The sequence below is a fragment of the Asterias rubens genome, chromosome 12 (assembly GCF_902459465.1).
Source record: "Asterias rubens chromosome 12, eAstRub1.3, whole genome shotgun sequence".
In the NCBI taxonomy this organism is placed as follows: domain Eukaryota; kingdom Metazoa; phylum Echinodermata; class Asteroidea; order Forcipulatida; family Asteriidae; genus Asterias; species Asterias rubens.
In genome coordinates, this window is record NC_047073.1 from 9796017 (window position 1) to 9812570 (window position 16554).

A 16554-nucleotide genomic window follows, 5' to 3' on the forward strand; every position below is an offset into this window, starting at 1 on the left:
TGGGGAAACAATACTTTGCATATTGAAGACGATTTAAGAGTAGTGATTGAAACGTTGAGTCGCTAACCACTGTTTCTTTTATAATTCACATGGTGTTACGCAAGCTTCTCTTGGTTTACCTTGCGTAGGCATAGTTGTTTGACCTTTGCGCAACACAGACTCTCAGTGAATTTTAAGGTTTTTGTATTATTTTTGCCAAAGACCAGTATTCTCGTATACCAACACTTTTGCATCAAACAACATTCCTGTGAAAATGTTGGCTCATTGGTTGGGCGAAGTTGCAAGAAAATAACGACAGATCAAACGCCCTTGTTGCAAAGAATATTGTGTGCTTTCAGATACGTGAGAAAGGAATCCTCCTCCTGCATGAAAAATTTTAAACTGCTGTGTGAAAATTACCTCTTTCTCTATTGGGAGTCGTTTCTAACAATGTTTTATATTAAAATCGACATCTCTCCATGTATTGTATACTCATAAAGTTGTGGAGAAATTACCCAAATTACACACGGCTTATAGTAATACTGATTTCATCTTGTTTTATAATGTTTATATATCGTGTTCCCTGTGTACGTGTAGGCCTACTGTTTGTAAAAAAGGGCAATGTTTAATCCTTTCCCATTCTCAGTTTACGGTTTATATTGTGTTCAAATAATTGGTTTACGAGTTAATTAATAATGTTAAAGGAAGTTAATGTCACTGTCTGAATCATGGAAAACAGTCTAGTCCTCTCGAGTTTGAAAAGACCTATCGTTTATTTTGCCTAAAATTAATGCGATTCTGCTGGAGTCTTTTGTCGAAAATGGAGAGACAAGCCAAACAGGCCAACACGTATTAGGCCTACAATGTTTTATTGTCAGGAACTTTATTTTTGACGATACACACTCTCTATGTATGCCCTTGAGCCGATATTCTCGATTTAGGATTGCCCCACCCATTTCAAGCAATAAAGGGTTGGATGGGCGTTTTATTATTGCACCGCTTGGAATCACTGGACCTACCTCTTTGGTAGAACGCAATTTTGATAGAGCGCCCTCGCTCGACAGAGTGAAAACTGTTCGGGGAAAAAGTTAAACTTATGGTCAGCGCCCTCTATCTCTCTGGCCATTTATTTTTAATGGGTGGTGCACCAAACCATGATCAAACGCATGCAATGTACGATTTGCTAATGATAATGTAACAAATTTTACGTGAAAGAAAGGGGCGGTAAAAACAGGTGAGACTTTGACCCTTTGCATGCTCATTAAATCAGTGCACTGTGATTGCAATGACCCAGGAGTAGATCAAAGAGCTGCTTAATAATCTGTTTAAAAAGATTTTATCAAAATAATGGCGGGTAAAATTAAAAAAACAATTTATCTGAACAACTCAAAGTTTCCCTGTGCATGATTATTGGCACCAACACAGTCCATGTTCTATTTTATAAGCCTGCCAAAATTACAGGTGGCCGATGAAATTTATCTCAGCTCAAAGTTTAACGTTTTCTGGTTTTAAAGTTAGCCTATAGGTCTTGATATTAATTTTGCACCAGCAGCGCGCGCACGCTCACCTTGGCTGGCCGCATTAGGGAATTTATCTCAACAAAAATAGTTCAAAGTATCTATTGAACTCGGCTGTCAAGGATAATTTAATATATATAGCAACTCTTCCCCCTTCACACATTAATAATGCATTTTTTTCAAGCACATCCAAACTATTCGTCCAGCCAGAAATTCTTGATTTTGAAGACGCTGAACTGCCTAGTAGACCCGCAATATTATTTTCCCGCTCAAACGTCTCAACTTTGTAAATTGCAATCGAATCACACAATCTTAAAATCAAATAAATTCTGCCATTGGTAACCATAATTATGCTCTGACGCAAAACTCACACTCAAGAAAAAAACAAGTTTTCATCTGCAAAATTGAGACAAATATTCAAATTTGTCTTATTTGCCGCCGATGAAAAGTTTGACCTACATAATGACATGCGCAGACGTAAACTTTCTCTCGTCCGGGAGTTCAATCCCTAGCCCCATAATGCTAAGCTAACATCCGGCGGTTCGTATGAACAGACTACCCGATCGCCTTCGCGCTGTAAAAAGTAGACACTTAAATCAAATAATAATCCCTCAAAAGCTGTAAAAATATCAAATTTTAAGAAAAATATCATCTACTATTCGTATTTATGTGTTGTTTTATGAGAGACATGTGATTAAATTTGTCTGGGAAAGGTAAACTTTACCGCGGAAGGATAATGGAGGGATCTGACTGTAATGCGCTGATGCAGTACATGGTAAATGCATAATACATGTAACATCATGGGGTTTGTCGGCTGACGTTTTGCTAGCGGTCGATACTGTTACTCACAGAATTTATGGGATTATAGCAACGTTGTCTACTCGCACAGGGTGAAACATTTTCGTGGATTTCCCCACCATTAACTTGCTGAAGGATCTGTCTTCCAGCGAACCATAATGGGGAACACTCCTACATCAAAACAAGGGCCGAACCAGGATATAAGTGGTTGGTGTTTTTGTCGTCTGTTGCACTACTGCAGTGCATGTGTGTTGTGTGTTGTTGTAGTTAACGTACGGTGTGCATTTTTAAGCAGTAGACCGCAGTGTCAAAATGTCAGTGTCATTTTATTTTGTCTGTTTCGATAAATATTGTTGAAGGGTCCATGACAGTGCACAATTTATGTACATGGTGTTTTAATATTATTAATGACCCCCAAAGTCATACCACATCTGTGTGTATAGTATAGTGTAAAGCAATTGCCTTAGGTTAGCTGTCATTTTCTTATGTTTTTAATTAAAATAAATATTAATTTTAAATAAAAAATGATTGATGGGTGGTGCTTTGTATGAAATGAATTTTTACAAGTTTCCATCCATGTAGTCATCCATGGTTGGATCGTTGCATGATTTATGCATATGAAGGAAGTCCTTTTTATAATAGCTCCAGATTCTATGATGATCAACATGTAAACATCCTAAATAAAAACAACAACCAGGTACACAACCAATAAAAAAAAAAAATCGTATTTTTTTGGGAAGTAATAATATAAATATTTTGTTTCTATCTAAAAATTTAACAATGTCTGAACGTGTTGATTTAGTCTTTAGGTTAGAACATGAATGACACTAGGACCTACTTATATGTGACACCTTTGCACTGACTCTTATATGTTGGTACACGTCAAGAATACCAGCATAAAACATTAGCACTCAGCTCAGGATTGGATAGGGCTGCAGAATCTTAATAATTTTACACTTGGATTCAAACGATCATAATTTATACATAAATAAATTTTTATTAATAAATAAATAAATAAGTAAATAGTAATAAAAGTACTACTGTGGAGGTCTACACCAGCTTCATTTTACCTCCTTGTTTGTATACTATCACTAGCTTAGTATCAGTATAAAATAGTTAGGCGCCATAACAAAACTTTTTAATTTTTTTTTTTTTTTTTAGTAGAATACTAACAAAATAGTCAAATAGGAAACAAATTGCTGCACTTTCTCGCCACATAATTATATTTGACCAGATATCTCTTGCCAAAAATTATCCTTTCTGGTTTGAAACTTTGAGTTTACATTAATTAAGAATGTTACAAGTAGGGCGGTTTTGTTTTGCAGCCGCAACACAACAGCTGGTGATAATTATTATTGTGCCTACATGTACATGTACCACCTACCAGGGATAGTCCATGTATGTTGCCAACAATCAAAACAGTTGTTTCTATTGATAGACCTATCATCCTGCCGCCATCTTTGTTGGATTCCCTGTCTTCAACAAATTCAGTGAAAGCGCATTTTTAGACTCATTAACACCAAAAAGGCACCAGACTATTTTGCAAAAAATTGGATTGGTCACATCATTATAAGTTATAACATAACAACACGGGACCTACAGCTTTAAATCCCATCCGAAGGACGAAGCAGTGGTTAAGTGTGTTGCCACGACTCCCGAACTCACACTCCCTTGAACAGGTCAGAACTTGAGTTCGGTGGCGATGCTCTTAACCGCTCGGCCACGACACATCCTTGCAGTCCTTGCTCTATATTGTTACGACTACAGCTGGGTCATCGCATCTTTGTGTGTCTAGTATGTAGACCTTAATTCGGATACAACCTTTACAATTACACTGATCTTGGTGGGAGAAAAACAAAAATGGCTGTGAACATGATAACGGTCTATAACATTGTTGGAATGCATCAAGAACAAAGTAAATAGCCACCTTTGGCATTTTCTGGTAACCGGTATTCTATTTACTATAGTTGACATTTTGTTAGCATCATGTCATCAAAGGAATGGACAGATCATCTTTAATACATTGCAATGTTTGTAATTTTGCAATATTAGGGTTAGTACAATGACCTGAATTAGTAACCCTACTCAATAGAATAAGGATTATTTGTGAAGAGAATGGATTCTGGTGACGGCTGAATAGCTGATGCAATGTACAAGAGGCCTTAATCACTTTCTGCTGTCTCAAATTTAACTTGACCTTTAGCAATCGCTCTGCATGTTTTTGCTTTAACAATGACTGCCTGCTTCATTGCTACATGTTGTACATATAGTTTTCTTTCAAGCTCCATTGTGTAGCTTTAAGACTGTACATTAGAATCAGGCTTGCATCATCAACTTTTGTTTGTCTATTTAATTTTCATTTGTCGCATAAAATTTTCCAAAAATGGCAGGATCATGTCAGACCTGTACATGTGCTATAGATCTATTTGCCTTCATCCGTGTTTTTTATCCTTGTCCAGCGTGCTTCAGCTAAACTTCCTCAAAATTGGGGTAGAATGCCCCACTGTTTGGAAAAATCCTGGGGAGGCGTAAATTCTGTCAAGTCAAAATGACAGCCAAGTTGTTTGTCACATTGTCTCATTTTTATATCATGATTTTCATTCAGCATATGTACTGCCATGCGATGAAATGTAATGTAGTCAGGTCTTTACTACATGTACTGACAATACATTGTCAAGCGTATTGTGTACTTTTACTGTACATTGAGGTATTTGTCTACTTGCCTCTGGTCTTGGTCTCAGCGCCCCAGATGTAGTAGGACTTAATTTTGTTCCAAAAGAAATTGATGCATTTCCCCTTACCTGTCTGCTCCCTCAGGGGAACAACGTTCAAGGCCTGAATTACCATGCATCCTATCATCACAGCAGATCAATGCTGACCAATCCACTCATGTCTCTTAACTGTGGTTTCATTAATCAGCTCACTTATCATTAACCATAAGTCCTTGTTTGTCTAATTTTTCATTTACATGTTAATATCCAAACTGAGGGTCGACATTTTGTAAATGTCATGTATTTTATTCATTTTTTGGTGGGTGAATTGTAAGTCACATACAATGTCACACATTTTTTTTTTTTTAATGTCATTCAAAGTATTTTAGTCGTTGCCCTGAGATGAGAAGAAAATTTGATATATATTTTTTTGCAAGATGGCTGTGGCTACTTTATGGAATGTAGTTTATAATATTTTATGTACTATTTCCTCTTCGCTTTTCTCAAATTGTACATTTGTTTACCTATTCACATTTTGAATGCTTGAGTGATTCCTTTTCAAAGTGTTTTTAGGTCTGTGGTAGGGGCCTATATGAAAAAGCCCCACTGCCTTTGTGAACAAAAGTTGTGACAATAGAAGTTTGGGTTATTTATAGGGGGTGGGAAATATTGATTTCAAATGGTTGGTACTTTTCAGTTGAATAATTCCGGTGAAAGCATTCACCTGGTACAATGTATTGTTAATGTTACCTGATATACAAATGGTATAAGGTTGCGAAATGATAAAACAGTTTAGCGTTTGCCATTTTGGCTAGTACGGTGTTGAACGTATCCTGGTTCCTGAAAGCTAGTGCGCTTGATGGTTATAAATTACACTTGTCGTTCCCACTAAAAACAGTGATTTCTCAGTTTGAAACATCAGTTAAGACGCTACCCAGTAAGGAAGAGAAATTTCGAAAGACCCAGTCGTAATGTAGGCCCTAACTTTGATGTTATTATTTATCCTTGCGAAATGGGCTGCACAGTCAGCACTCGAAAATTACATAATAATGCATGCTCTACAGATATAAGACCGAAACCAGTGAATTTTAGCGGAGGAAATAATACTACCTCACTGTTTTACTGTACAAGTTAAAATATATTGACTTTAATCTGATAAATTCTTTCTGCTCTGTTGATTTTTGAAGTAATTACCCATTTTAGCGCCAGTGTGATCAATATTTTTGCCATGCTTGTCAATTTAAGGTTGGGTGCTTAATTGGGTGAAGACCAGGCCTTGAACTTCGCTCTTACATGTAAAGGGGCACAGCAGTTTTCTTGACGAAAACATTTATAACTTTTTTTTTTTTGCAAAGGGCACGAAAAAGCACAGGGCAGTACAGCAATTGCTGTTGGTGCAGTGGGTTCATTCAACGCCTGAATGACCCTGAACTTTTGTTTGTACATTTGTTATCCAAAAGCATACTCGTTATAAAGATGGTAAATAGTAAGCATCCTGGAATGTTTTTTTCGTCCGGTGTCTCGTTTGAAAATAATGAATGAAAGTTTGTTGAAAATGTTTGAATATCCAACCAAAGATCTCCTAAAGGTGACTATTTGTTTAAAATTTCTAGGTGTCCATTTGTGAATGCTGCAGCGATAGAGGGTTGGTTATTCTCACTTCGCTGAATAGATCCAACTGTTCTCAATTAAGTCTTTTCCAGTTTTCTCAAAAAGAATCTACTGTAGACACTATATTAAACTTTCACAGGTGACTTTTTCTGGGGTTTTTTCTTCTAAAAAATGTTGGCTTTAAATGATTGAGCATTACAATTGATGAAAACAAAATGATGACCTGAATCTTGTCTTGGTTCTTGTCTTGTAACAAGTTTTCTGGTCTAGTAGAAATGTTGAGCAACAACAACAAGCCTTGCGGTCTTGTGAATTTTCCCCAAAAATTTGAGCCCTGTGTTCTAGTGGAATCAGTACCTGTACGGACGTGTAGCCTATCCTACCATGGTTATTAGACACTCAAGCTGTTAAATGTAAACCTTGTTACAAAGTGAGCCAATATGTAACCTTATGTATGCATAATGTCCAAGTAACATGCACGTGTCGTGTGCATTTATAAGGAATACATACTGTAAAATGTATGTTGAACGATTTTTCTGTCATTCCATTGACATACTGTGTGCCAACACTCTCCAAGCTCAGCCATTTTTATACAGTATCTCTCTGTGTGTGCATTGAATAAACAGAGTTTGACCTTTGGAATGTCAAATGTCTATCTCCTCAACTGACACCCCCATCAGTTGATATAAATAGACATCATTTAACTGGGAGAGATCTATTTGTGAGATAATGGAGGAAAAACGTTTGAGTGAAGAAATCATTGCTGAGGTTGAAGGGGCGGGCTTGATTTTGAATTTGAAGGGAAAAAAGGAGAATAGGTTCCCCTCTGTATTGAAGTTGGAGCTTCGAGACAGTGCCACATGAAATGGGTGTTCTGGGGGGATGATCACAACATGTGTGTAGACAGATCTACATGTATGCATGTCCAGTCAAGGCCTGGAATTACGCAGAGGTCATGGTCTACAAAGTACAATGTAGCTCAGGGCCCAATATCATGGTGCAGTGCTCCTTATGTGACAAATTCTGTGCTTTTTTAAGTACATTTTGTACATCATTGTACAATATGTGCGTTCTCCCTGTAATTTTGTAATCATTGCACAATATGTACGTTCGCCCTGTAATTTTGTTAACCACATGGGCCGAAAATGCAGAATTCTGCAATAAGAAGCAAGCTTTGAGCTATGTTCAAACAAGATTCCTAAACGATCAGTCCATAAACTTTAGAAAAAGGTCATTACCTTCGTGTTGTACATGTAATGGCTTACATTGTCTACTATACTTGTGCAGTGTTTTGTTTGGGGCATAATGTACATTGTACGCAAAGGCCTACTGTACGTGTACATTATGAGAAAATTAAAATTTGAACTGGAACATTGAATGAGGCCTTGACCAGGGGTATACAGGCAAGGGGCTGCACTGTCTGCAAGAACTTTACAACGTGGGAGGTGAATCCAATGATATTTCATGAATATTGGCAGTTCAAAAGTCTTTTGTTCAGTGTACATTTACATCAGTACAAATACCACGCACAATGATTTTTAATGGACTTTGCTGTGGTTTATGATTGCTTAAACGCATTGTATCCATAAATTTACATGTAAATAAAGATTTTATCAGAGTGATACATACTTGTACATAATGTGAACATGTTTGAGATTTGCCCATAAAAGATTCAACGTCGTGCATTTTTTGGGTAAATATCAAGGCTCCTAAGGAACAATGGCACTACTGAGCTATTAACAGCTTTCGGGTCCTGTTTCATACAATGCTGATATTTTGCAAAATTGAATTCAATGACATGAAGAATTTGTCAGAAATTTATTGAAACTGATCAAAAGAGCATTGTGACTACACAATAATATTATGTTTGTTTCATCTAATAACAGCTTAAAACTTAGCCAAAATGTTTGTATTCATATTTTTTAACAGCTTCTGGGTCCTGTTTCATACAATGCAATGCTGATATTTTGCAAAATTTAATTCAATGAAATTATGAAGAATTTGTCAGAAATTTTTTGAAACTGAGGTTAATACTTGTACAAGTACAAAGACATTTAAGAGTATTGTGATTACCTAGCTTTACTTAGCCAGAATTTTTGTATTCACTTGTTTTAAAATGTAAGTGCCTCTTTTAGTGCTGACATGATACTTTACGGAGGCAATGGGAAAAAATTGTCCACATGCCCCAACTGACCATTGCCTTGATTGATGCCCCTTAAAATATTTACACACATGTAAGTTACATTTTCCTTATTGAAGTGCTCTTATACAATGCTAGTACCCAAGAGAAACTGCATTGTCAGACCATTCCTTGATGACTAATTAATGACTGCATGTTTGTTGGCCAACTTGGGAAGTTGATGGGAAATTACTTCGACTAATTAAAACTTATTTGGATATTTTAATGTCGCACTCTCAGGGGGTATATTCAAGAAAAGCATTCTGGGGAAACATTGCGCCGGCGACATCATGCACCACTCGGAAGGAGGTTTATTATTATGATGTAGACTTACAATGGTTAAAGTGTGCTGTGACAGGAGACTGATGGTGTCATCATGAGAAATTAGTGTCAGTTTTTTTTGTTTCATAACTCCATACACATCTTATTTTTAGGCTACCGTACTAAAATGTCGTTATATTCCTTGAAAGTGGATGTGTTCCTGATTTAGTAACGCTGTACTCAATACTGTTATGCAATCTCATCTCCACAGTATCAAGAAATGTGATTATAAATTCATTAATGCAGATCATTCCTACTCTGACACCATTACACTCCCGCCTGACGGAGGAAAAAAAAAATCTATATTAATGTGTATAGCCTACACCAGGACTAGTTAGATGTTAGTGTTGTAGTGGGTTGTAATCTCGATTCAGCGGGTCGGCAGATTCAGCGGATTTCAGCGGGTCGGCAGTTTGGGGTTCGTAAAATGTTTGCGTAGTTTCAAAAACGTCATGGACGACAACTGCACACATTCCTCGGGCACTCCCCTCTCGGATCAGATATTTGGGTTTCTGGCGGACACACTGTACGCATCTGGAGTTGCATCTAGCCTGATTATGCGATATAAAAGTAAGTGGCATTTGATGGAGCAAGGTCTTTCTGACGCTGTGCACGTCATCAGAGATTGCTCTTAGAGGCCCACATCAACACATGATAGGAGATTAGATTGAATGTTGGAGGACAGCCTGCTCGCTGAAATACCTATTGATTTACTTCAATTATACTCTTGTGGATGACACAAATTACAGGCTTAAAGTTGTACATGGAGCGATTGTATGAGCCGACATTCCCATTCCATGTACAGTCCAATGTTGTCCCAATGTACACTTTATGTACTATGTCAATTCTTGTGTTTGCATTGAGCAAAATTAATTTGCTTGGCTACATCCTTGTGACTTATTTACATTTAACCAAGAGAGCATAAATTCACAACCATTTTTGTTTATCAAGAATTTTAACAGTAAGAATAACCACTGAAAATTTCCTTGTGTGTCGGACGTGAATGATTCATCTCACATTTTATGTGGTCAGCATTGAAAATAATAATTTTTCTAGATTTAAAGGCTACAAGATACTTAGCCCTGTACGGATGTAAAACTAACACTTTTTTGTTCAGGTATTGGAAATTAATTTTGTGTTAAAGATAACACTACTTTTGCTACACAGTCCGTCTTTTGAAAATATGCACGGCACACACAGTCTGGATTAAAGAAACAGTCTTGTCTGTCGAGAGAGCTGGCTCTCCTCCTTAAGGAAGAATCTCCATATTGCCCATCCGATATCCAGGAAGTATCCTATGGGAATGCGTAACCTTTCCAGGTTTTAATGCGAACAGGAATCTAGGCCATTCTGTTGGGGGATACGTAGAAGAAGAAAAGCGTGCGGCGTTGTTGTAACCATTTCCAGGGTCTCTTTGCCTGTTCCCCCTCAGCGCTTGTTGTGACCCCCAATTGACGCATTAGTGTTTGTGTAGATGAGTTGGGTCGTGAGTCAAGTGTCCCCACTTTATTGTGGGTTTTACTTGATGGTACTCAGGGAGTACAATGCACATTTGCAAGTGTTTCTCAAATTCAGTCTCCATGCATGGTTGACTCTTGTATACTTGACTGACATCTCTGAAGTACAGATACTGCATTATGCCTGGTTTCGAAAGAGATGGGCAAAGTTTTGGTATTCAGTCAGACCTGTTCAAGAACTAGTACAAAATGGTCAAGCTTTTTGTACAGTCACAGGCAAAGTTTTCCCCTGCAAAGCTCCAACTCTCAGCATTTTGAGCCACAAACGGTTCACATACTTACCCATGGTTAGGGGGTCATCAGACATAATAACTGTAATAATTATTAATTTTTGCCTTTTCCAAGAAGTGTGAAAAAGCACTCATTAAAATTCAAAGAAAAAAATGAAACATTTGAATATTACTCACAGCAGGAAATGAACTTCATACATTGTACAGGTGGTACACATGTTTAATTTATTTGCTTTGATCGTGTAACAAAAATAATGCGGCTAGTCTATGTACTTGTACTTGCATGTATTGTCAAAGTGCAGTGTGTACTTTAATTCGGTGCAAATGTAAATAAAAACATGAATTTATAATGATTATTCAGAATGTTTTCAATTTGTGGTTTAGTTTCATTTTTCGATGATTATAAAAATTGTGGCTTCTTTCGCTCAAATCGATCACCCAATGACGCTTCCATCACTAATGTGTGAAGTTTGCATCTTAGAGATATATCCTAAATAATTTAAGGAGAGCAACTCATTATATAATGTAGCTCTCCTTTTTTCTTAAAGTTGCAGTTTCATTATGCAGGGCCAAGTGAAGTACAAAAATAAATATGCAGAAAATGGATTTTTATTTTTTTATTTTCAAGACGGACGCCAGTCTTTTGAAAAATACGAACAGCCATTGGTTTTCCACAGTTCAACGCACGTTATTAATTAAAGAAACGTGTTAGACAAGGAACATTTTTACAGTTGGTTTATAGATTGTTCAGTATTAAAATCCCTGCTGTCAAGTATGTAGCTCACTTTCACAAGAAAAGTGTAAACGTGTTCAACTAAAACTATCTGCTTTTAAATCGTGTAACCAGCAAAGTACAATTTGGCAAGTTTTTAAAATTTTCTATTCATTTGATTAGTTAATTAAGCCTAAATACCTGAACAAAGTGTACACTATGTACCACCATTGTAGATAGGTTACCAGTAAATGTAAGTTCAGTGGTGCTCCGCCTGTTGGCATCCGTGGACCTTCAAAAGCATTACTCTCATTTCTTCTGACAGCTGAATGCTATTTTTAGCTGAGAGGTAATGAGGCCAATTTGCCTTGAAGGTTTCAAATGCATTGGGAGATAATGGTAGAGATTTGATATTAGCACTGGTGTGATTATGAGTAATGAAGCACACATGTAAATGAGTCTATAGGAGTTGGACATGTGTGCAAGTACTACAAGATGTCCGTCATTTGTACATCAGGTTTGTTCATTATTGATCGTGATTTACAAACCATAAGTACTCTCAACCCACACCCAAATATTAAAATGTGTTATAAAATGCATACAATTGTATACATGAACATTGTACATTCTACTGCACATTGAACACCACAATTTAAAATGAAACGTCAAGGAAAAATGTGAAGCACACCACACAATACAATACAATACAATACAATGGGTTTTTTATATAGCGCCATTTCATTTAGACCACAGCATAAAGGAATAGAAATATTGTACATGTTCGCAATACCCTGTGAATATACAATGCTTTTACATAACCAGTTCATGTACATGTATCATACGTACATGCTTGTACCATGTACATGTACATGTACGTGTATGCTTTTTTTTTTGTGTATGAAATACTGTATTGTTGTTTATTTATTTTTGGATGTTACATGTACTTGTAAGATACGTAATCTGACTTGTGCTATTATAAATGTATGGTACTGTGTATGAAAGCATTGTCAGTATTTGTCTGCTGTGTTGTACAATGTACTGTACTACTGTACTGCATACAAACATAGAACGTGTATCCAGGTTGCATACAAGCACGTACACTTACTTTGCAATATGTACAAGCATACAACATTATATATTCAAAGTAGGAGACATGCTGTATTAGTTATGTGTGCCAGGAGCTAGTAGAATAATGTACAATTCAGCTGCCTCAAGTGTTGCGTTCTGGCGATGATTTTAACCGCTCTGTCCATTTCCCGTACCCATCACCGTCTCTCACCAGAGAACAGGTTTAATTAATGATCGGCACACTCCATTCTCTCCACACACACATACACACGCACACAGGGTATAGAACAATATTAAAATATCTCTGCCACAAAAAGATGATGCTGGCTGGTCAAGCATTGACTTCGATATTACCATTATTATTATATTCTACAAAATGTATGTTGAACAAAATCCGAGGGAGCCAAGTATCAATTTAGAATCGGCATACTGTGTGTATTAAATTTATATCACAGGAATATACCTTGGCTCATTTCCAAAGAGTGTGATTGATGGTGCTCTGGTGGTTTAGTTGTGGGTTCAACCAGAAAGACATTGAATTATTTCAATTCAGGTGAATCAAGAAATGAGTAAAAATGCAAGCGCCATACTTTATTGTACAAGGGTGAGAGGTCTGTCATTTTGTCATGGAGGGTGTACGTGTATGAATTGCATTTTAGAATAATGTGTGTACATTTTTATTTGCGAGTTGATTTGTTTGTATTTTTATTGTATTTTCAAAGCCAAAAATGTGGGTAATGATGCTGATTTTAAAAATGTTTTTTTTGTTCAATTGATGTCATTTAAGGTTCCATGATTGAATCAGTTAAGCCAAATCGTTTTATCGTTTGTTTTTTTCTATGTCACCTGCCCTTTATTCGATAGCAGTATTAATAGAACCAATTTTCATTTGTTTTGGAAGGGGGACCTGTTATCAGAATAATCTGAAGAAACAGAAATTAACACTTAACTTTATGATGACTTTATGCCTGATCTTGGTATCACTTTGGTCCGTCGCCATTTTTATGAACATCAAAATCATTCAGCTGAATAATAATTCAACAATGAACAAAAAAGTGTTGGACGCTGATTATGCCTGACCTAAATATAACATGTTAGATAAAATTTTTATTTTGGGGACCCTCAGAAAATCAGCACAGCTGTTATTGAATAACCTGAATAAATAGTCTAAAAAAAGCCTCTTGTAATGTAGGTCAACCCATGGTCCCAATAAATTGTCCTTATCTTATTCCAAGGGCCCAATACCATGCCTGATGTGCAGTGTTTACTCATGGAGCTAGGTCCTAGCTCTATGGTTTACTGCACCCATATAGATGACACCAGATGTAAGGGTTAATATTTTACCAACATAAATCCATACTACATTTCCATGTACTTGTATGTTCTGATGCTTCTGATACTTCATCAAGGACCTCTACAAATGCATTAACATTGACTCTGTGATCAATCATTGATCCATTATCTTCTCCCTCCATCTTAAGACTCTTCCTCTCAGGGCCATCTTCCTTCCAATCCTTCTTCTCTAGATATCAAACCGGTTTATTTGGATTGGCATAATAAATTCACACACACACCACACCACCATGAGACAAACTGCAGCTCAGAAATTAACAGCTCCGGGCTAGTATTCTTGAGGACTAGTGTTTTCTTGACCCTAGCGGGTTGGTTGCTGCGTGATTTATTAAAAGAAGATGTTTTTGCAGTTCCGGTTGGCCTGTTGTCATTGCCTTGCATAAATCAGAGAGCTGTCAGTTTGGCTTTGAAACCTCTACTTACTGATATCATATTTATTGTCATGGCAACAGTTTCCACAGAGTGTGCTTCATTATAACCATACAATGATAGAGAAAGACTTTGTAATATTTAACTGGACATGGTTATCCACTCCCCAGTTGTAATTGTTCAGGTGATTTGGCTCCTAGGATTGTTGATAAGAAAACAGGTGTTTTGTTCTACCCCCCCCCCCCATGATTAATAAATGCGTGTAACTTAAATAAGCCTGATTTTAGCATAGAACCGATACTGAACTAAATTTAGGAAAAGATGCATAGAAATTCACATAATTTTTGCGGCGATCATTATAACAACAACAAGAACAGTTTTTGTCAGGAATTTTGTGCTCTTGCATGTATCTTATAATAAATGTACTGTGTTAGCGTTATAATTCAATCCGATTCCTTACTGTTTTCAGTAAATTTATTATAGAGTATGTTTAAGTGGACAAATGTAGCCATATTCCTTTTGCCAGAATCATCTCTAAAATATTTTGTTACACCTCCATGGTTACAGGGAGTCTGGACTTAAATATTTCCGCTGAAAAAACAACCCTCCAAAATTGTACACTACATTGGGGGATGAATGAAAGAGGACCTGGAGAAAAACACGCCTCAGGCTGGGGACAAGGTTGACCATACAGTAGGCCTAAGCGTTCTGGTTTGAATTGGATGAGAAATCTGTACACATAGGCCTATTCCTACCTCCATGCCTAATGTATGTATATCAAAGCAAAGCTTTGGTTAATTGAGACAGTTACTTGTTTATAAAGGCATTCTGCCTGACTGCCACTGGTAATTGAGGGGGATTATTGCATAGACTGCAGTGTTTTCATTATGCAAGGGACTGTGATAATGTACAATTTGTGAAAGCACACATTGTACTACATGTACACTGTTGTGTTACTCATGCATGTTCACCACAAAATATCTGTCTGTGTTTATGTTGCTTTTTCATTCTAAGGTCCTTAAACAAATAATGACTCTTACAATGTATTACAAAATACATATGTACACTCATCAGCTTTCTCTTACTCATTTCATAATGCATGTTTTCTTAGCTCATTGTCTTTAGATGTACCAATTCATAGATTAATAACAATGATGAAAGCATGCTCATCATGGTACATTTTTCATTATCACGCTTGTGTAGTCATTGTATAGTAGACTTAGAAGCTTGCTCCATACTGCAGAGTACTTGCTGTGCCTTCATATCTGAGACAGTAGAAAGTGCATTTAAACAGCAAAAAAAATACTGTGTAACCTGTGACATCACAATTACAAATAAAGCTAACACAGCCTGGAGTTTGGTAAGGCATAATTCCTTAACTCATTTGTAGAATGACAGACAATTTTATGTTTTTTGTTCAATGTTTAGGGGCACACATTAGTTCAGTTATTACAACTCTTGGTGAAGTATTCTTTATAGTGTACACATAGTGGACCAATTCCCTTGTGTAAAGCAAAATGCTGCATATCTCGGTCACTCAATATGCTAACTCAATATAACGTGTAGCATTGAGTACGTACACAAAAATAGTTTTAAAAAATTGTGTTACAGATCGATGTAGGTCATGTGGTCAAGAACTGTCTTGGATTGCACAAGGTCACGCTTTGTGGATAATTCAAGGTGACAAAAAATATCAATTTTAATATCCAGAGGACTTACACGTTTACTTTTAGTTGATCAACATGTGGGTTATTGATGAAGTTATGTGACTCTGACATTACAAATTTAGAATTGTAAACTTGTTCAGCAAGTAAGAAGAGCTGGTGGCAAAAGTAATATTAATCTGCAGTGTATACCTTTGCCCAAACTTTTTATTTTTGTGTGTTTTTCTTCATTGATAAGAACTGTAGACTTTGTACTTTGGTCTTGAAGGAGCAGAGCTGTTTGTTATGAACACTTTGAAATGATAATAATGTTACCACAAGCTGAAGTTCAAGTAGCGCATGTACACGTAGGACTGGACGCTACACAAATAGATTGCAACTTGTTTTTACTCTTGTCATTGTCAAAGATAGTATTTATACCCAATTATGTATGTTGTGCAGTTTGCTTACATGTAAGTCAAAGTAAAACTATATATGAACTAATAAAAAAAGCTACATTAGTAAGGTTTCCTTGGCACACTTGGT

General features: G+C 36.6%; 1 protein-coding gene across 2 annotated transcripts in view; it reads left to right on the forward strand.

Annotated features, from left to right (window-relative positions):
* Window positions 1-2306: 2306 nt before the first annotated feature.
* Window positions 2307-16554, forward strand: part of LOC117297953 (cAMP-dependent protein kinase catalytic subunit alpha-like) — a 57774-nt gene continuing 43526 nt past the window's right edge. For both annotated transcript variants that reach the window (XM_033781149.1, XM_033781150.1), the window contains exon 1: window positions 2307-2501. In XM_033781149.1, coding sequence (XP_033637040.1) covers window positions 2453-2501 — 49 coding nt within the window. In that variant the 5' untranslated portion in view covers window positions 2307-2452. The remainder of the gene's footprint in view (window positions 2502-16554) is intronic.